This window comes from Lynx canadensis, chromosome B2 (assembly GCF_007474595.2).
Source record: "Lynx canadensis isolate LIC74 chromosome B2, mLynCan4.pri.v2, whole genome shotgun sequence".
Classification (NCBI taxonomy): domain Eukaryota; kingdom Metazoa; phylum Chordata; class Mammalia; order Carnivora; family Felidae; genus Lynx; species Lynx canadensis.
This window is the reverse complement of record NC_044307.1, coordinates 52,034,589-52,055,677: the sequence shown is the minus strand read 5'-3', so window position 1 is coordinate 52,055,677 and position 21,089 is coordinate 52,034,589. Positions and strand designations below refer to the sequence as shown.

Below are 21,089 nucleotides of genomic sequence, written 5' to 3'. Positions count from 1 at the left end.
TCATAAACTTGTACGCAATGTCAGTTTGATGAGAGAGACAGAGAAATCTACTTTGGGGCAATTTCAGAATGATGTTTCACAAACACCAAAACCTTGTTACACTGTAAAATGTCACAAAATGATTGATAAATTTACAAAAACATCCCAAACAACAATTCAATAAAAAGTTGTGACACTTTCTCTGGCTGAGCATTTTGCCGTAATCATTCTTCTCAACACCATTTCCTTTCTGAATATAGTAAATTAGCTCTCCTCAATCAACACTGATGCTCACAATTTAAGCCTTAAGGGACTATGTCTATCTCTCTGCTCTATAAACCACCTGATACATTTTGAGGCTTGAATAAATGCCACTCTGCAATACTTTTTCAATCGATATTTTCCCAGTTGCCTTTCATATTTATGTCAACTAGGGAAGTACAGAGTGAGAAAAGTCTCTATCTTCCCCAGGCTGAGAAATATTTCCCACTTAAGAAACTCTGATTTCTCTCAAGAGGGAAAAAAATGAGCAAGTAACATCCAATTATGCATGAAGTCGCACCGTGGAGTATATGTATGAGAGCAGTATCCCTGCAGTAAACTCAGCATAAGAACAAAGCCTCAGCAGCTACTGATTTCTATAACCACCTATAATGAGGGAGACACCTGATATTTGGGTCATGATCCTAAGTTGTCCAGATTTCTTGTCTCTCTTTTTCACTTGACTTCCTGTTTTATTTCCCCTTCCTTCTCCTACTCTACCTTCTCCTTCTCTTCTGCTCCTTTGCGAGGTGGGAAATCAATGCAACAACTCTAGTACTCGGGGCCCACCAGGTTCTAAAACCAACATGGAGCTTTAGGAGCTAAGCGTGGTGGGAGTAGGCAAAAAGATGAAGGCAGAGAGGAGAAATGTCACCAAATTCACTTGATATGCTAAGAGAATCCCTCTGCCAGAGACCCTGACCCTTGTATTGCTGGCAGGATGATAATCTGGGTTATCCTAGCCTGGAGACTTTCACTCAGATCTTCTCTCTTGGGATCATCAACCTCCAGGGTGAGACCAAAAAAGAAACTCCTCTAGATAGCAAGTAGCTTTAGTATCAGAATCATCACCCATGTTTCATATATGTTTCCTTACCAGCCTTTATGCTCCTTAGTTCCTATGAATTTCCTGAATTTGATGGTTGTCTGATAATTTGACAATAATTATTTCCCTATTTCCTCTACTCTATTGGATGTCCCACATGCTCTTTTCTTGGACTCTGTGTCCCTGAAGTCTGAGGCTTCCTCATTCTAGTTTGCCTACTTGGCCTTGGTAGAGTTGTCCTGATTCTTACACTGTATTTGTCACTTCTTTCCTCAGTCCTGTTTTTTCTCCTGCATCTTAACTTGGTGTCACTCAGTAGTATTTTATAGAGACGGAAGCCAACTCTGAGCATAAAACTAGACATAGTTTGCCTTGGACATTGTTCACATTTCCCATTCTGTAAATTTTAACCATATCCTCCTCACCCAGAGATCAGTATTTGGTCACTATGGTCAAGTTGGAAATTGAACACTGGTGGCCCAATTCTGAACCTCATGCACTATCCATAAATCATAGTACATGGACAAGTCATATTCATGACAGCCTCTACACCTTGCTCATACCATTTCACATGCTTTGAAATCAATATCAAAATCCTTGAAGACTCATTGCAGATAATGACACCATCATTCTCCCATATATCCAGATTCTATATCTTACCTATATGTGATCAGGCTCTATATTCAGTATTTTAGATAGATTATCTCATCAATTCCCTACAAAAAACCCTGTGAGAGACTTAGAGAAAATAAGTTACATGCCAAAGTCATGCAGTTAATATGTGAAGAAGTCAGATTTAAATCCAGGTCAGATCTAATCATCAAACCCATGATTTTAATTACTCCTATGCCTACTGTAAGACAGAAACATATGGAGAAACAGCATAGACAGAGACTTAAAATCATTTTTAAATACCCACCTCCATAATTTCTTCTGTCCAATCAATAACAAAGTTCCAATATTTTTATATTTTTGATTTCTTTTAAATTTATTGCTTCTGTTTTATTTCTACTGTCCATTGACACATGCTTGACTTTGGCCACTATTACTTCATTTGATGTCATTTTACCTTTCTTTTCACTAGTCTTACTAAATCCGGTTTTTCTTTCTTTAAATGTGGCATATAAAAAAGTTCCTGCCAAAAGACCATTCCTAAAATACTGTAGGATATGATGTTTTCTTATTCAATATACACATCCATACATCCTCCTTTCACCCCCCCACACACACACAACACACACACACACACACACACACACACACACACACACCATACCAAATTGCATTTACTAAAGCACTCTGTAGTTTGCATGGCCAAGACATAAAATTTGTACTGATGTCTCTCTCTGGACTTGGTTAAAAATACATTCACAGAAAACAGCATGATATTGCCAGGAGGAGGGCATCAAGCTTATAGACTTTAATTTTTGCAATAGTGTTCATAGACTGTATGACCTTGAAAAAGCTGTTCGAGGTACCTTCTCCATCCTTTCCCTGTCTGGACCTTCAGCTAAAGGATTATAATCATCCATGAGTAGGTCCTTTAATAATGAGTAATGGCACATTTATTATTTACATTCCTGTCCTCTCCGTCATCATACCACATAGAGTTTTTACATAAGTCTTGTCTCTGCATATGCAAATCCATCACCCAAACAAGTGTCTCAAGGTGCCTTTTAGAACATCTATAAAATAGCCTAAGTAAAGCAACCAGTGCTGTTGCTGGCAAGGTAAGGATCTCTTGGAATATTAGTTAATTTCTTTTCTGCACTTCTTGTCTTCTGGTTCCTCAATGTCAAATGCTTATGTAATCTGTATCTGTTGAAGATTAAATTGCCAACACAAAGTAAACTAATGGATCTATCCAAATAAGAGTTCTGCTAGCACTGTGCCACTCAAGATGGGGTATGTAAACCAGCAGCATCTGCATCACTTGGGAACCTGTTAGAAGTGCGGGATCTCAGGCCCTACCCCAGAACTACTGAATCATAATCTTCATTTTAACAAAATCTCTAGGTGATTCATGTGCCCTCAACTAGAACTCATTCCACTAAAATGTTGTGCAACCCACCTAAAGATAGATCTTCCTTGGTCTGCCATCCCAGAGACATCTGCTTAACTTTGAGCTTTGCCTCCAGACTAAAAGAAAGCCTTTAGAGGAGAATGTCTTTTATTGATTTCTAATCTACATTGCATCCTTGCATAAACCCCCCTGATATCTTTAAACTTCAAGTAGACTTTTGTTCTCTAATTCTGGCATAAGTTTGTGTCCAAACAAAAATAAAGGTAATTACATTAATCAAGTTGGAAGTCCTTTAAGGTGAGCTACTATAAGATTGTCATTGCCAGCAACTAAACAAGCCCAAAGTGGCTCTTCTTTCATTTTTCTCTAAATAGAATCCATAGATCCAGCTAGACTCATGACTAATACACGTAACTGTTATTCTTATGATGCCAGGAAAAGCAACTCCATAATTTCCTTACCAGCCTAAGTGGAGAAATAAAAACAGGCAATGACTCCCATAGTTAACAAAAAAGGAACAGAAAGAATAACGAGAAATTTCCCTAAATGGCAAATTTCAATCCTTTATGATGAACCTACTGAGAGAGAACTGATCTACACTGAATATAAGACATTTTTGAAGCACCTCAAAGACAAAATAACCATTGTTTTGGATCTCTGAAGCACACATCTATCAGACGTTCTCTGGAGCCATTTTGCCAACTGCGACCTAATCTATGTCAGGAAGTATAGTGTGTATAACTCTTGTTCTCAGAGGGCTGACAACTCAGTTGAGTAAACCACCAAATAATCACACTATGAGTCAAGTCGTGTCACTTGACTCCTCTCCAAGCTCTCTAATGCCTCACTTTCTCACGTAGAGTGAAAGCCAAAACCCTTGCTATGCCTGTAAGGTAATGCCTACCAAGTGCTATATGACCTAATCGTTCCTATGCCCCACTAGCCTCTCTCTTCCCAATCTTATCTGCTGCTGTGATCCCTCTCACGTCCCCACCACTCTCCCCACTCTAGCACAGACACTATGATACTCTCCCCCCAGAGAGTTTACACTTGGGCTCTTTGCTTTTTCCAGAACTCTTTTCTCCCTGGAATGCCAATTTCCCCTTCCCTCCCTTACTATTTTTATTTTTTTTCCATAGAACTTATTGTAATATGACATTTGTTTATGTGTCTATTGTTTTCCTTTCTTCACTAGAATGTAAGCTTTATGAGGACAGAGATGATTACTTTGTTCACTGTGGTGTCTCCAACACCTAGAACTGTGCCTGGAACCTAGAAGGAGCTAAATCATTACTTGAAGAATGAATACATTAATTGACAGCCAGAAAGAGCTCAGGATGCTGGCTATTATCCAATATGAAGGCCTCAAGGGGTGTTGGCTGTCAGCTTGGGGTCTCCCATTACTTTTTCTGGATTGACTTTTTGATTTCAGTATAACTCAGGAAGAGAGAAATCCTCAGGCTAGAAGATCCATATGGTCTTTCACCAATAGAGGACCAGAAGAAGGGAAGTGGATTGATGAGTTCCACCGTCAAAGGTAAGAGTAGAGGCTGAAGTTCCCATCTCTGATGGATATGAGAAGTCAAAGCCAGAGATCACTTCTTTGGGAACTTTACAAGATTTTCAACTTCTCCATTTAAAACAATTGTTGTTGTTCCTCCCGTTTGCTTATAGCGATACCGATAAAAGTTTTAATACCAAAAGAGAAAGATATTGGCTCTTTTGAAGAATTTGAGGGTGGGGTACAAGTAAGGAGATCACATTTAAACCTACTGCTAATTTTGAGGGGGAAAAAGTCCAGAGTATGTAGAGTTCCTGGGGCCTGTGAAAGGTTTCAACGGCCCATGGGACACTGGTCTGAGCCTGCTGTTAATTTGTCTTTATAACTCATCAAGTGTACACTTGTGCTGGAACATTGCTACTCCAGGGCACCATGAAAATAAACATTATTTCTGTCCTTTGGAACTTGAAATCATAATTCTAGGACAACAAGTTGGTACTGCCTCTGGCTGGAGACCAAAGTTGAAAATTAGCTGCCAGCACTGACCTGGAGAATCCATTATTAATATTTTAAAATAATGGCTTCTTAGAGCAAGCTTCTTCTTAAATTAGTAACTTCAACTATTGGACTGTGTTTAATTGCCTTTGATGACAGTATTAAGCCCTGCAGTGGTGTAATGAGGGAAGAACAGAAATAAAGAACAGGGTCTCCATTCTTCTGGGTTTATTTTTATCTTTTAGAAGAAATAAAATGTACAATAAAAAGCAAGAACATAATAAACACAGCATATAGCAGACTCTGTGAACTGGCTAGAAATTCTACTAATTTGATGGATCCAAAGAGCTAGTGAAAGTACCACAGTGTTTCTTTTACCCATTTGCTTCCGTCTTGTCTTTAGTCCCCAGTGTTTTATACATATGCATATATTCTAGAATTTCTGTGGCAACCAGCTCATAGAAACTCAAAAACATACTACCAGTCAAAACTGTTGACAAAAGCAATATTCTCTAAATGATTTAGCTGGTTCACTCGTTCAATTAATAAATGTTGATTAGCTTTCATTCTTTTAAGATCAATAATATTATATGCTTGAAGCAAACAATTAAGCCTTTTCTATCCCTTGAATAAATATCCCATATTTCAAAACACTATAGTGCAGAGCAAAATTTCCAAGACTGTGGGAAAAAGAAAGATTTTTATAGCACCCATGAGCTATGGGACTACTGACACACAACTGTAGATATGCGGACTTCAGTTTTTTTTCATCAAAATAACGGAATAATAATTCCTGCCAATTGCGAGAATCTAACAGGATAATTAATGTTCATGACAGAATTTTGTCAAGAAAAACAAAACACCATAAAATAAATTTGAAAGGGAAAAACTTTCCTCTTCTTTTTGCATTTATAATATAAAGTATTGATTCTAAATGATCTACACCATCCAGCAAAGTACCTACCTAAAATATTTTTAAAAAAATAAAAACATACATAGGACTCCAATTATTGTAAACCACATCCCCTAGCTCAAGAAACATTTGATGGAATGTGTACAACAACACAGATTGGCTGGGTTGAAGTATTCCAATGGTTGAAGAAAAGACAATAGCGTGACTCAAAATGTAAGAGGTGTAGATGATAAATGCTGTAGCACTTAAGTGTGTTGTGTCAAGGAAAACTGGTCAAGGACAAACCTCCTTTCAGCTTGAAGAAGACATCAGTTCTACACAAAAGCTTTCAGAGCTGCACTTTCTGAACAACAGTGACCTCAAGGGCCCTCAGAACAATGACTCATGCACCACTAAAGCAGGACACATCAGCTGGCATTCAGAACTGGGAACAAAGTATCTGAAAGCTTAAGCACTCTTCTTTATAATGTTCCAGTAAGCAGCATTTTGCTTTTACCTGTATATAGCCATGTGGCTCATTTTTTTAAACTATTGTTTTGTACTCTCCAGATTCAGTATTCATCTTGGGCAACAATGAACATTTTGTAATGGCATTAAATATCAAAATCAAAAGCCATATGTCTTCTAAACCAAGCTTCCCTACCTACCACCAAAGGAGGCCAGTGCCTTACCCATCCTGGAGAACCTAAACTATTTTCTCATCCAAAGAAAAGGCCCCACTGGCCTCTGTTAATATTGTGAGGACTCAGCTCAGGAATTAGCAAAGCTTTGTATGCTATATCCCTCCTTTCCTTTTGCTCCCATTATTATGCTAGGAGTAGTCTACTTACAGGTGTGAAATATCCACATCCAAATTGACCCCATCCAGTCTCCTCCTCTTTCATAAGTGATCATATCTTTTCAGGCTATGGGAAAATGCTAGAACAGGGCCCACACTGGAAGTGCCCAATGAATTTCATACTTCTGTGGAGGCTAAAGTCCCCAATTCCTTCATCAACCTTTCCTTATTCTTTTTTAATTATCTAAAATTCATAATGATTTGTTTGAAAGTCACCCAGAACAAAAATGGTCACTATCGCTGTGATATGAGATAATCCATTTAAACTCTGTGTGAGCCTCTGTTTCTTTATCCATAAAAAATATTATCTTTGAGATCATACTTCAGAGGTCATGTGTGCAATAATAACACCTCTCATAGGTACCAGGCTATATTAGCAACCTCACATATTATGATACATGAGCCTTGCCGTCCCCCTGTGGGTTGACAGAATATTTATTCCAACCTCCCATTTTATAGATGGGTGTTTCCAACACCCTCATCTCTAAGCCCCTTTCTTGTTTTCATGCACTGTGATGCTGTTTAACAGAAGAGAAACTGAGGCACAGTTGGTGAACTTTTTCCATATCCATTCCATTCTCCTGAGCTGAATACTAAATAGTTTGGCTTCCAGAGTAAACAATGGGAATATCTTAAGAATAAGGGACACAGGGACATGGTCATTTCTTTTTTTCTTTCAAATGTTGAATTGGCACAATTGCAGTGTAAACAAACAACTAGGTAGCCAAGTTAAAAGAAAAAAGTATGAAAAATTTGCATATCCTGAAAATGCCAAATCTCAAAAGTAAAATGGTTTCTGTATTAAGCTTGTATCACCACAGTGATTTCTCATATATTTTCACTTCAACCAATTTATTATATTTTTTCCCTAAAATAGGACTAAAATAATTTTAACTAATGGCTTATTTTATATAAAACATATTTACTTACATAATTTAACTATAATCTATCATATGTTCCCCAAAATTTTGTTTTTATGTGCTACATACACACACACATTTTATAAAAAGCAATGTATAATATCAAATTACCTATTATATGGCACCTATATGTGTGATGCTATAAACAAATGCACATATGTGTGTGTGTGTGTGTGTGTGTGTGTGTGTAGTTTTGTTTTCCAAAGGCATTCTCACTTACTCAAATTATTTAGAAGTTAATACTAAAGAGGGTTTGAGATGGCAAATACGGGAAATTCATTCATAAAAATGAAAACTTATAATTTCATTCATATATTACTTAAGAGCAAAAATATCATAAATCCCTAAAGAAACAAATGTCATATGGCATTCCTTGCATACAATTATTTTTATCCTATTCCGTCCCCAAGTAACGAAACACAGGGTTAGTATCATGAAATAGAAGTCAAAGTGATTAAATTGAATGATTATATCAATCCAGATGTTCCTTTTTGTGTGTGATAAGCTTGCTTGATAATAATCCCTTCACAAACCAACCTATTTCTCAAGGGAATTTGGGGATTAAAACTTAATTTAAAACTTGGTTAAGAAATTCCTTGAACTCTTTAGAGAAAGAGTCTAAAGCAAATGCAAAGAAATTATCATTAAAGTCAGTCAAAGCAGTGCTTTGTATTTTTCTCCCTAAAGAACACAAACTTAAAATTCACAGAATTATTTTATTAGGCAAGAAACGGTTTATTTATTACATTTACAGTGAGTTGTTTTTATGTGTCTCTTTTCATGAAGTCATTATATATATTTGCCTCTTTGAAATAGTTTCTTATAATATTAAGCCAAGAACTGAGATATATGTGTATGTGTGTATATGTATATATATTTTTCACTCATTTATCTCAAGAAACAAGTATATCATTATTTTAAATATTAAAATAGCTGTGGTAATATTTCCATATATAAACTGGGAAACCATTCAACTTTATTATGTTATTTCAATGCTTGTTTCCATGGCAACTCCTTCGCATCACACTGGTAGTAATCATAGACTCACAGTGCTGGAAGGGTTTGGAAAGCAGGTAATAGAATGCTCTTGTTGCTCATTTAGGAAACTGAGGACTAGATTTCAGATTTGTGACTTATCCACTGTCAGCCCAGTAGCTAGTGTCAGAGAAGGAATAAAAGATGGTTCTTCTGGCCCCCATTCCAGCATGCTTTCACCTATACTATGCTGCCAGCCACTCTTCTAAACTAATGGACACTATTTATACACGGACACACACATACACATGCAAACACACCCCATATATACACCATATGTATAAACATGAACATACTCAAGCAGTTTGTTTAATCAGGCTATTTTTAAGAGTCAAACTATACTTTTTATGGGTTTTCAGTATTACAAATGAAAATAATATCATTTTGGCATAACAATGACAAGATGACTTGTTGGCTATGGATGTAGAACACAAAAACAATTGCTTAAAAAGGGGAAAAATCAGTATTAAACAGTGATTTTGCCTTCTTAGTATCTCAAACTGCTTTACTAGCAAGTTTTGTAATTCTACTGAAGGTGCCTATTGTTCAGGAATTCATAATTATAAATAATAAAGATTAAAAGATATAAAGCAATCTTTAGTAATGTCTAGGCAACTTACTTCATGGTTTCAATTTGCTAACCACTGTAAAAGAATAGAAAATACAAAACCCTATGATGAAAAGTAATTCTATGTAATCAAATTTGCATCTATAAATAACAGATTCTAGAGTTTAGATCAGTACTAACACATTAGCCCATAGCCCTTTGTTAAGCCAATGAAATATGGTTACTCCAAATTGAGATGTGCTGTACATGTGAAATACATAGCATATTTCAAAGACTTAGCCTCCAAAAAGGAATATAAAATATCTCATTTATACTGATTATTTGGTGAAATGGTATTTGCCTATCACTAAATAAAATACATTATTGAAATAAATGTGGTCTGTGTTTTACTTTTTACTCTTTTAATGTGGCTACTAGAAAATTTTAAATTACATTTGTGGCTTGCCATTGTGGTCCACATGATATTTCTCCTGCTCATTACTGATCTACACCATTTACATGCTAGCCTTCCTGTCTGAAATATCCCATTTCTCATTTCTTGAAGTCCAGAACCTGCCCTACATCATCAAACATGACCTGTCCTTGAATGTTTTTTGCCTCTGTCCTATCAGGAAGTAAGCGCTCTCCCTCTCTAAACTACTAAGATGCAAGTTCCTGGCAAATAAGGTCTATGTATGGTTTTTATATATGTTGGTAAGCTACAAAACAACCACCATGCAACTACAGTAAAGCATCAGTAAAATTTTGTTAGACAGGCAAACAAATATATGCAGTAAATGTATTCTCTGTTCACTTTCACTCAGAAAAATCTGTCTTGAGAGATCAGAATTTTTGAAAGTAGGTCCATGACTTAATAAGAGGATACATACCAGCTGACTCTCAGATACTGTAGAGGATGGGGAGGACAGGTTTGCCTGAAAAATTAGAAACATGGTGTTTATTTAGTGAACTTCATAATTTCACAAAATATCCATATTTTTAAGTTCTTTGAAGTTCTTTTATTATTAAAGAACACATGTCCATTGTAGAATTTTGAAAAGAATAAGGTAAAAGGAAAAGTATCTATGCCACCAGAAAATGTTGAACATTTTTTGTACATTGCCTTACAATATTTTTCCTATGTTTTCTTATGCAGCTCATATAATAGCATGATGTTTTATGTGTTACTTCTCCTTAACATCTTAACATAAGCACTATCACAAGACATCAAAAATTCTTCAAGATGACATAATATTTCAGTCTCTGTATATACTCTACATTTTGCTTAAACATACTAGCATTGGGGCGCCTGGGTGGCTCAGTCGGTTGAGCGTCCCACTTCAGCTCAGGTCACGATCTCGCGGTCCGTGAGTTCGAGCCCCGCGTCAGGCTCTGGGCTGATGGCTCAGAGCCTGGAGCCTGCTTCCGATTCTGTGTCTCCCTCTCTCTCTGCCCCTCCCCCGTTCATGCTCTGTCTCTCTCTGTCTCAAAAATAAATAAATGTTAAAAAAAAATTAAAAAAAAAAACATACTAGCATTGTTGGATATTTATATTTGTTTCCAGCAAATCGACACAAATAACAGATGTTCACTTAAAGTATCTTCATATACAAAGGAAAGTTTTCATGCTTTGGAAAAGAAAACAATTTAGTTTTTAAAATTGTTTTCCAGTAAATAGGAGGCTAATATTATTTCTTCAGCCTTGGTTCCTGAATTTCACTCCATCTGGATTTGGTTTCCTTCTTACTGAAGTAAATGCTGTGGTCGTTCTTTCAGACCTTATTGTCCTGACTTGGTCTGAAAATGTTTCTATTTTGTTCTCATTCTTCCACAAGAGTTCTGGACACATTATTTTCGGTGAATAGTTATTATCTCGCAGCATTTTGAAGACACTACCCCACTAGCTCTGGCGTCTGTCACAGCTGTCATTCTAAATGTCATAACTTTGGTGGATCATCTGTCTTCACATTTGGTTAGTGTTTAAGATGTTCTTCCATGACATTCCGCAACTTCACTATGATGTATCTGAGGGTGGATTTCTTTTTATGTGCCTTTTTTGGGATTTGGTGTAGTCCTTCATTTGGAATATGCATATCCTTCAATTCTGGAAAATCTTCCATGAATACCTCTTCAAATATTGCTTTGCTTACATTATAGCTCATCTCTGTTTATGAAGTTTCTAATAAATATATATGTAGTCTGCTCAATCCATCCCCCATTTCTATAAAATTTCCTTTCATATTTTTTGTTTCTTTATGCTGCATTCTGAATCCTTTCTACATACAAGTTTAACCGTTAACTAATTTCTCTTCCATTGTATATTAACACATTCAACATGACAATTGAATTTTATGTTTTGATGGCTTTATTTTAACTTCTGGAAGTTCTACTTGGTTCTTTTTCAAGTAATTTTGATGGCATCAATAACTCCTTTTAACTCTTTTAGCGTTTTTACTATAGCAATTAATTCATTTCAGATTTACCTATAATTCCTTATTGCTAAATCTCCCGTTTCTTGTATCGGCTGACTCTCCCTCGTGCCTCTCCTCCGTGATGTTCTTTAGCCATTTTATGGCTATTTATTTTTGATTTTGAACTCATTTTCAGTCAAGATAATGTTTGTGATGATTTCTATATGTACCTGAGAAGTCCTGGACGGGGAAATCGTGCCTACAGTACATTTTATGTTTGTCTTGTGGGAACTCTAGGACTTTCACTGCTTTCCATTTTATTTCATCATCTTAATATTCCTAAACTTAAAGAGTGGTAGAACCTGACATCTTCATGTTCCAGAAGTTTAGAACCATTTTCTCATTGATGGCTCTTTTACCAACTAAGGGTGTTGGATGAGATGGTGGAAGCATTTATACTTTTTTTTTTTATTCCATGCTTCATGGCCAAAGTGGACTTCTGGGCTCCTGAATGTATACAAAGGATGCATTTACAAGTTTTAGACTTACTAAATACTGAAAGTTAAAATCTGAGCTCCTGGCTCCTAGCACATAGGTTCTGATGCGCCTACATTCTGCTAGAGCTTTAGCTTCTTCTTAACACCCCCACTTGGAGTTACCATTCCATTTCTGGCATTCAAACATTTCTCTTTCTTTACTTTAGATTGGGTTACATAAACGTGTTTTTTTCTTTTTTTGAGAGAGAGAGAGAGAGTATGAGTTGCGGAGAGGGGAAGAGGGAGGGAGAGAGAGAATCTTCAGCAGGTTCCACACTCAGCACAGACCCCACTGTGGGGCTCAATCCCATGACCCTGAGATCATGACTTGAGCCGAAATCAAGAGTTAGATGTTCAACAGACTGAGCCACCCAGGCACTCCACATAAACATTTTTAATAATTACATTTTATCAAGCATTTCAGCATTTAAATGGGAGGCTGAGCTTCCACATCAATAGCCTTCAACTTTGACAGGAAATAGTCAACATACAAATGCTTAATTACAAGTATACTTGGCTGAAATATGATAAAGTTGTGTTCCTAAGATATTTACATTCTTGTTGAAATTGCAAATGTTTTCAAGGTTTGTTAGAGGTCTGTCAATACTGTTTTTACTCTCTGAGATATGAATGATAACAGCAAACTGAGAGCTTAGTGGTTCTTATGGTATTGCCAAGTATATAGAAGTATGAATCACCAAACATACTCACAAGGCACCTGCAGCCCTTCTCACCCTGTGCTCAGCATTGTTTGTTTTCTGCTTTTTCACTCATGCCTTTCTTCATAAGGACTATCATTGTTTGCTGTCATACATGGTTGGTCTATGGCAGCAGGGTATTTCGGCTAAATGTTCCCCATCTCTAATTGCTGGTGACCAGGCAAGTGTACACAGAGGTTTATGGCTATTCTGTGCTGCAGAAAACTGCCTTTTAGAATGCCCATTGCATTCAGTTCACCTGGGGATTCGCTTTTAACCTCACGATGCAATATAAGCAATAATTATTTCCTCTAAAGTCTTACTGTTTCCCTATAGCTAATTTTTCATTATTGCAATAATGAGACAATAATCTATGGATCCCCTAAGTTAAATTAGTAGCTCCTGTGAAATATGCTAAATTGAATGTGGGTATCTTGACTAAAGCACAACACAGCTAAATTTTCATCTCGATAAATATAGGAAAGAAGAGGTTACACGTTAAAAACAAAATATTTGTACAATTTAACTACATTACTAACATTTAGTAGTATGTGGTGCTAAATAATACCAAGTGATCATAGGGAAAAAATAAAATGCTCAAGAAAAACATTAATTAAATTAGGGGAAAACCCAAATATCTTTGTATTCAGTCTCCATAAGTCCCTCAAATTCCATCATTAGGAATTACAATGTTATAATAAGATGCTTTAGGCATCCCCATTCCATTTTTATTTTATCTAATATAATGGGTTTCACATCACTTTTATGATAAACTATTCCTAGAGAAAGGATAGAATTAAATGTGAACCTCAGGGTGGAGTAAATACTTATAAAGCCACTAGAGATCCTTTATCCAAGAAAAAGAATATTGGCTTATGTGTTTAATGAGTATAACCAGATTCTTTCAACCAACCTAACCATGTCAAGCCCTTTGAGAAGCCTTGCTTTGCTTTCCTAATACAGGTTAGCAGTGTTTATTCAATGCTGCATCTATAACTATGTTATTAATACTGTAGCAAATATTTTCCGAAAAGTGAGGAAAGATTGTCTGGTGAGCTGAGATTAGAGCAGTGAAAGGTGGGAGAAGGCAGCTCTATCCGAACCACTGTTCACAGGTTAGCTAAATGAAGGTAGAGAAGCAACTTGATGTACCTAAAACTAAACTGGAAATTGTATTGGAACAACACTAAAGATTTTAGTTATTCATGTCTATCCACATTAATACTAACTGTGAGGAACTATGATACTGTGGAATGTAAGAATGGCTGTTGTGCGAAACAAAATCCTATAATCTATTCTATGGCCTCTAACATCATTTTAACCATAAAAGGAAAGGAAAGTGTAAGAAAGGAGGATCTATGTTAACCAATGTACCGTCATCTTAAAAACTGAGAAACCAACAGTCAAAAAAATGTGAAAGTCAAAATTTCTTACCTCAAAGAAAATGTATTAAAGAGTTAGATTACATGGAAAGCAAAAGAGTTAGACAAAGAAAAGAAAGGAGAATTTGAAGTCCACTGAAAAATAAATTCCTACAGAAGGCCACCACTGTGCCAAGCCAACTTTGGAGAAACCATTTTGCTTTTCCAAAGACTTGATATCGAGGCTCAGGAAGTACAATGAAGCTCCTTTGTCAGTGTCTAGATTGCTTTTGCTTGCAATGTGCAGCTTTTCCCCATTCATGACACATGTCCTTTTGGCTGGTATCACACCAGCTCCCTCCCCGGGGTCTGGAACAAGATCAAGTGGTTCCAGTTGCCTTTGCCTTCTGCACTCTACACTTCCACTTTTGGCTTGTTGGGTTTTTTTGTTTGTTTGTTTCTTTCCCCCCCCTTTCAGCAGCCACATCCCTCTCACCTGAATATAACAACCAGTTCAATATCACTAAAATGTCTTTCTTCTACCTTTTCTCTGTTGACTAATTAACCTGTATTTCCTTTTCTCATGGCTCAAAGAACTGTAATTAGTGATAATGTGTTAACTAAATACTTGTCCCAGGCAAGACTACTCTACACATGGGCAGTAAGACAAATTTTAAAATATTAACGGAGCACTTAATAATCACTGAATACTGAGATTGGTATTGAGGAAATATAAAATGATAAAATACTGTCTTTCCCTTCACCTAGCAAGTGTTCCTATTATTTGTACATAAGTCGCGATGGACACAAAAGAATGAATCCAGTGTTATGCATGTTAGGCACCAAGCCCCTAGACATACATTATGAGGCATCATATCTTTCTTGCTTCACATTATTTATTCTAACTATCTATAGACATTACCCTGTATGACTATCTCATTAGAAACCATTTTATAAGTTAGTAATACATTCCTAAAAGACCTACATACAAAAAGTAGATTTGAAAGTGTTTAAAAAGTTTGAGTCTTTATGCTAAGGAATGATGATTCCATCTTATCGTGAACATAATTAATAGGCAGGATAAGTGGGCATAGTGACCAGTGACAGACACTGTTTATATGTGCAAATGAGGAGATAAAAGGTCACATCAAGGGGAAGTTTGGCTGAAATATGGCACCTTTGTGTTTGGTAAAGTCTAAAATGATGATGAGAAGGATGCAAGACATAAAGAGTGTCTCGTTAAATCTTCTCTCTTCCTCCTCACTTACTAGAACCCAGATAATTATTTTTAATTCTTTCTTCATCCCTTTTCACATAAGCATACGTTAGAAATATTTCTGAACGAAAAAAAGAAGTAAATGAGAATAATCAGAAGAGTGGAATTTCTTGCTTGAAGTGTTCACAATTCTTCCTGTAACTCATCAAATCTTTGGTCACATCCTACGGAAGCAGATCTGGACTGAGGTCTGGATTGAAATGGACTAGATTGAAGTCTCCTCTTACCTTAAGATCTGTGACTACATTAAGCATGCAGCGCCTGTGGAACACTCCAGCATAGCAACATTTCCAAGTATAGCAACAAAGGGAGTATGTGAGCTGACTAAATTGGAGACTGTGACCTTTATTTGAATACCTGTATATATAGTGGGGAATATTCTCAATAAAGTTTGACACATTTTTTAATACATTGTGATATTTTGAAAGCAATATGCTTCCATTGTTATGAATTTTTTTCTGTCCCTCAGGCTCATTAAAATGGGATCTTACCTGTTTACCATATAATATTCAATAGACCTATCTCTGTTATTTCTCTGGCTCTTAAAAGTAACTCATGAAATGTAAAGAGTTGATAAAATAAGTTTTTATCTATAGATTTTGATTCCAACTAAGGGTTTTTTGATACACTAGTAATAGGACTAATACTTGCCTTATTTTCTGAGTTTGCTCTTTATTAGGAAAGCATACTGTGACTTTGAATTACTTGAATGAAATAATTTATACCAGTAGTAGTTAATGAAAAATAAATATTTACTAAGACAAATGTAATGCAAAAGCAAAAAGGACATTCCTCTTCAAAGGTGGTAAAGTGAAAACAGAATAAAATAGAAATTCAAATAGAAAATCCATTCTGTTACATAAAGGGAAAGAAATTTTTTAAAGTGTCATAAAAAACAGTACCTCTTAAACATTATCTGATAAACTATGAATTAATTTATATGAGAGTGATTTAAAACGTTAGAAATATAGTAAACATCATTTTAGATATTGTCACTAAATTTGAAAACATTCAAAGTTTACCCTGAAGATTACTGAACATGAAGAAATAATTTCGACCCAGAATATAAATACTAATGGATAAAATATTTAAGGAAAACAAACTATTCCCATATTCTCGTACTTCTCACACAAGTATTTTTTAATGTTTTCAATCTTTATTTATTATTGACAAGGCATGAGCAGGGGAAGAACAGAGAGAGTGTGAGACACAGACTCTGAAGCAGGGTCCAGGCTCTGAGCTGTCAGCACAGAGCCTGACGCAGGGCTCAAAGTCATGAACCATGAGATCATGACCTGAAGCAAAGTTGGATGCTCAACTGACTGAGCCATCCAGGGGCCCCAATTCTCACACAAGTATTAATGGTAAGGGCTTTGACATGAGGGAGACCTGGGTAGGATTTTGCCTACTCTGACTTCTAAGATTTGGTTTCCTCCTTTATAATATGAAGATCTTAAAATAATAATACCCACTTCATAAGACTGGTATAAGGTTAAATGAAATACTTAAACTTCACTTGAAAGATAAGAGCTCAAACCAATTGAAAGTAATATTAATAACAAATTAAGATAATCAATCTTGCAATTGACCTGTGGAGATCACTGTGACTCGACATGTTGTTAACCTAGTTTAAATTCTATTACACTTAAGAAAAGTTCAATTAAATTACTTTAAAATAACTTGCAATTCAAGTACACCATGAATTGAAGAAAGCTTTGACTAATTAGACTGAATTGATGGTGCTTTTCCTGCATCTGTCTCATCCTAGAAAACAGACTATGTGAAATGTAACAATATGTACAATAAAGAATAAGAAGAGGAAACTAACTGATTTGCATTTTGGTTTCTCCTTCTTCTTCTTTTTTTTTCCCCCATGGAGAAAAGGCACCCTTTCACCAAAAGCCCCAGAAAGAGGAATTAGTCATACAAATTCTCGTTATTTAATAAAGCCATTATAATCTTCCCAGGAAAACTGGAAATCCAATAGATATACGAATACATTGAAAACTAGTAACTTTGTAAGTCTGCTTTCACACATCAGTCAGTTCTATGGCCAGCTCTTCTCTAATTTCTACAAGAAAGTATCTTGCTCATTTACTATTGTAAGTGTTTACTATCTCCCCCATTATACGCTGCAGAAATGGGGATCTTATTATTGGGTTGCTCCCTCACCCCAGTAACTTCTCAGTGAGTACTAGGACATAGTAGACACTCAGTAACTATTTGTTGAATCAATGAGCAAAAGCTCATTGAATAATAGAGCTGAACAATTCTGACTATATTTTCTACTAGTTATGAATCATAGATTGTATACTATACTTTTAGAGAGCCCCTAGAGGTCAGAATTTTGAGCAGTCTGTGCTAATCTACTTGAGAATACCCTGAAACGTCACAAAACTTTGTTTCTTGGCTTGAATTTAAGTCTTCTCTTTTTTTTCCTCTGTGGTGCAGGAGTTGGTAAACTATGTGATCTCTGTTTTTGAATCTAATCTAAGAATTTCTACAAAGTCAATGACACACCAAGTCCCAGCAGCTACATACTGTGAAGATGTCTAGTTTCTTCAAAGTGTGAAGAGAGACCATGAGATACTGTGAAAAGACCTCCCAGATTTGCTTTCGAGCTTCCACGGGAGAGAAAGAGAAATATATAGGAAAAGATTAATTAATTAATTAATTAATTAAGTCAAATCTTTTCAAGTCACACTTAAGGTGAGGCATCTTGTAGCTCAGCAAATACGAATATTAGAATTTCTAGAAGAAAGAACATATAAAATCAGAACATACTGTATTTAAAATTGATTGTTCACCTAAGACCAACAACACTTAGAGCTGAAATTTCATTTTTTCCTCCTCAAAATAAATGTATCAGACATCACTTAGTAAATGTAATAACTGCAGCCAAATATTTACAAGTGTGACTTCCTTATGCCTTGGCACCAAAAAACTGGGTTTTACATTCCATTGTAAAATTATCCTTTATCATCTTCCAAAAGAGACAGACATATTTGAGGTGTCACAAAGAACAATTCAAATGTCACATTGTAAGAGAAAGCAAAAAACAAAGCTTATCACTCAAGAAACCAAATTTAATCAAAGCCAAAAATCTTATCTGAATCAGAGTTCATATTTGCTCTAGTCTACACTCAATCTATTTGATGACTCAATGTTAACTTTCAGTGACTCAGATGCTCTCACAAAGTTTGGGGCAAATATTAACCTATTTTAATTAAGTTTGATAACTGATTGAAGAATAATTTGAAATAAACTCTAACTATGGAGATTGAAGCAGCCCCTCCAACTTTGATTCCAACTGCTATCAAATTAACCACCCCTGGGGAGGGGTGAGAGGAAGTATCAGCCCCTTACCACCTTACTGTAAATGAGTCTCAATCAGAGGCACTTTGGTGACAGATAGGAATAGGTGAGAAAGGAAGATGAGAGAGTAAAACATTTCAGCTATTTTTTCTTAGGTCTGGCTCTTGTAGCATGCGTGAGTCACAAAAAGTATTGAAACATCTTTAAAGAACTTTCTTTTCTTGCACCCAACTTTAGAATCAAGGAAGTCTGCTAAATCATGGTGCTTCTACTCTTCCCAAGATAGGGAGGAAGAAGAGAAAGGGGGAGGCATAGATGCAGAGGAAATCAAAGGAAGAAAAGAGGAAAAAAGGGAAGAACTATTATTTATTCCTGTATGTCAGAACCACATTAAGGGCTTTTCATATACTAACCAATATAAATTGTACATCAGGCAATTATTAGTTTCCCAATTTTATAGATGAAAAAACTAAGGCATAGAAGTTAAGTGACTTTCTAGGATCAGACAGTTAGCAAACAGCCATGCTGTGATTTAAACTTGGTTACAGCCTACCAAATGTCTCTACTCTTATGTTACTCCAAATGGCTTCCAATAAAAACAAAACATAAGAATGAAAATACTCTAAGCAGTGTTCCTATCCATACCTTCTATATGTCATTTCCTGAGTAGGATAAAATTCAGTGATTTCATCCAACTTATTATTTTCCTTAGGGAGACCCAAATAAAGACAGAAATACATAAATTGGAAAGAAGATATATCACAAAATATATAATAAATATTCATTCTTTGACGATGATGATGATGATGATGATGATGATGATGATGAAAAAAAGCATAGTAGAAAATTTAAGGCATAACCTAAAAGAAAACATTTACTGGTTTTTTATTTAACTAAAAACTAAACAATTGCTTAGGAGACAATCTTGTTTCTGTTGAATATAGTTGATCAGAAACAAGTGGGCCACATGGTGGATCATGAGGTGAATAAAGAATAGGAATGAAGTGAGGCTACATCTGTATTCCTAAGACATTCAGAGACAGCTCCATATAATTGATCAAGTATGTGAGGCTGTATCTACCCATCTATTAGTCAATTTTTGCTCATAAGTAGAAATTAGTTTATTTGACAATAATTTAAATGCAAGAAAGCAACAAATGAGTCAAAACCAACAAAACTGGCAATCCCATTGGAAATAGACAAATCTTAATGTTTCGAGTATATGTGCTGGCTCATTTATAATAAGCACAATAAACCATTACAAAAATGAAAATGTCGTCTAAGCTTCGATAATTAGAAAGACAGCAAGCAGGTGTTGGAGTTCTGCTTTATTTAGCCAAGCTAATCAAACTAGACCTCACTTAAGATGGAATTTATTCAATAAACTTACCTGACATAACCTGATTTTCCACATCTGGACCAATCACACCATCCTATCCCTTTCCACTTATGAAAAAATCAACTAATTCAATTTTAATGACCGTATAATTGAGTTCACTTCAAAGCATACACATGTACCCATTAAAAAAACAGGATGTATCATTATGAAGGGACTTACATATTTGGTTTCTCGACCAGCTGCTCTCGGAAGAGTTGTAGGCATCTGTAAAAAAATAAAAATAAGTATACTACTGAAGTAACCACAAAAATACTAAAAGTAATTCAACTTCTGGGATAAGCGTTCACCTTTTGTTGCTATTAAGACTTTCTAAACATTCTTGTCTCTTTTCTATACAAAAGCCTTGTCCCTTTGAAAATTGTTTTATTAAACTATGTCACTTCATTATTCTTTTTATTGCCATTATCTATCAGCTTGCTGGTAAATTTTGCCTTATTTATTGATTACATCCATTCTTGGATCATAATGGACCTTCATGTGATTTTTGCCATTTTCAAAATGTACATGGAAGTCTCTACCCCTCTCACTTATTTTGAGCTTTCCAACTCCAAATGTATTCTCATCCATTCCATTTCACTCATCCACTCTCAAAGCCATTCCTAGACTTTGCCTTCACAAATAAAATGGGATATCTGTGAAATTTCAATTTTTAGCATCCTACCCTGAGAACTCTAGCTCCTATTCACCATCTTCACTTCTCAAATGTCCCCAGCGCAATGTCCCTCATTGAGACTTCGAAATTAATGAGCTTTACC

General features: G+C 35.7%; 1 protein-coding gene across 6 annotated transcripts in view; it reads right to left on the bottom strand.

Annotated features, from left to right (window-relative positions):
• The window catches only part of LOC115514070 (muscular LMNA interacting protein), a 250,047-nt gene that overhangs the window by 51,176 nt on the left and 177,782 nt on the right, over positions 1-21,089 (bottom strand). For all 6 annotated transcript variants that reach the window (XM_032593184.1, XM_032593186.1, XM_032593187.1 and 3 more), the window contains 2 exons: positions 20,494-20,538; positions 10,229-10,273 (listed from right to left, as the gene is read on the bottom strand). In XM_032593184.1, the coding sequence (XP_032449075.1) occupies positions 10,229-10,273; positions 20,494-20,538 (90 nt within the window). The remainder of the gene's footprint in view (positions 1-10,228; positions 10,274-20,493; positions 20,539-21,089) is intronic.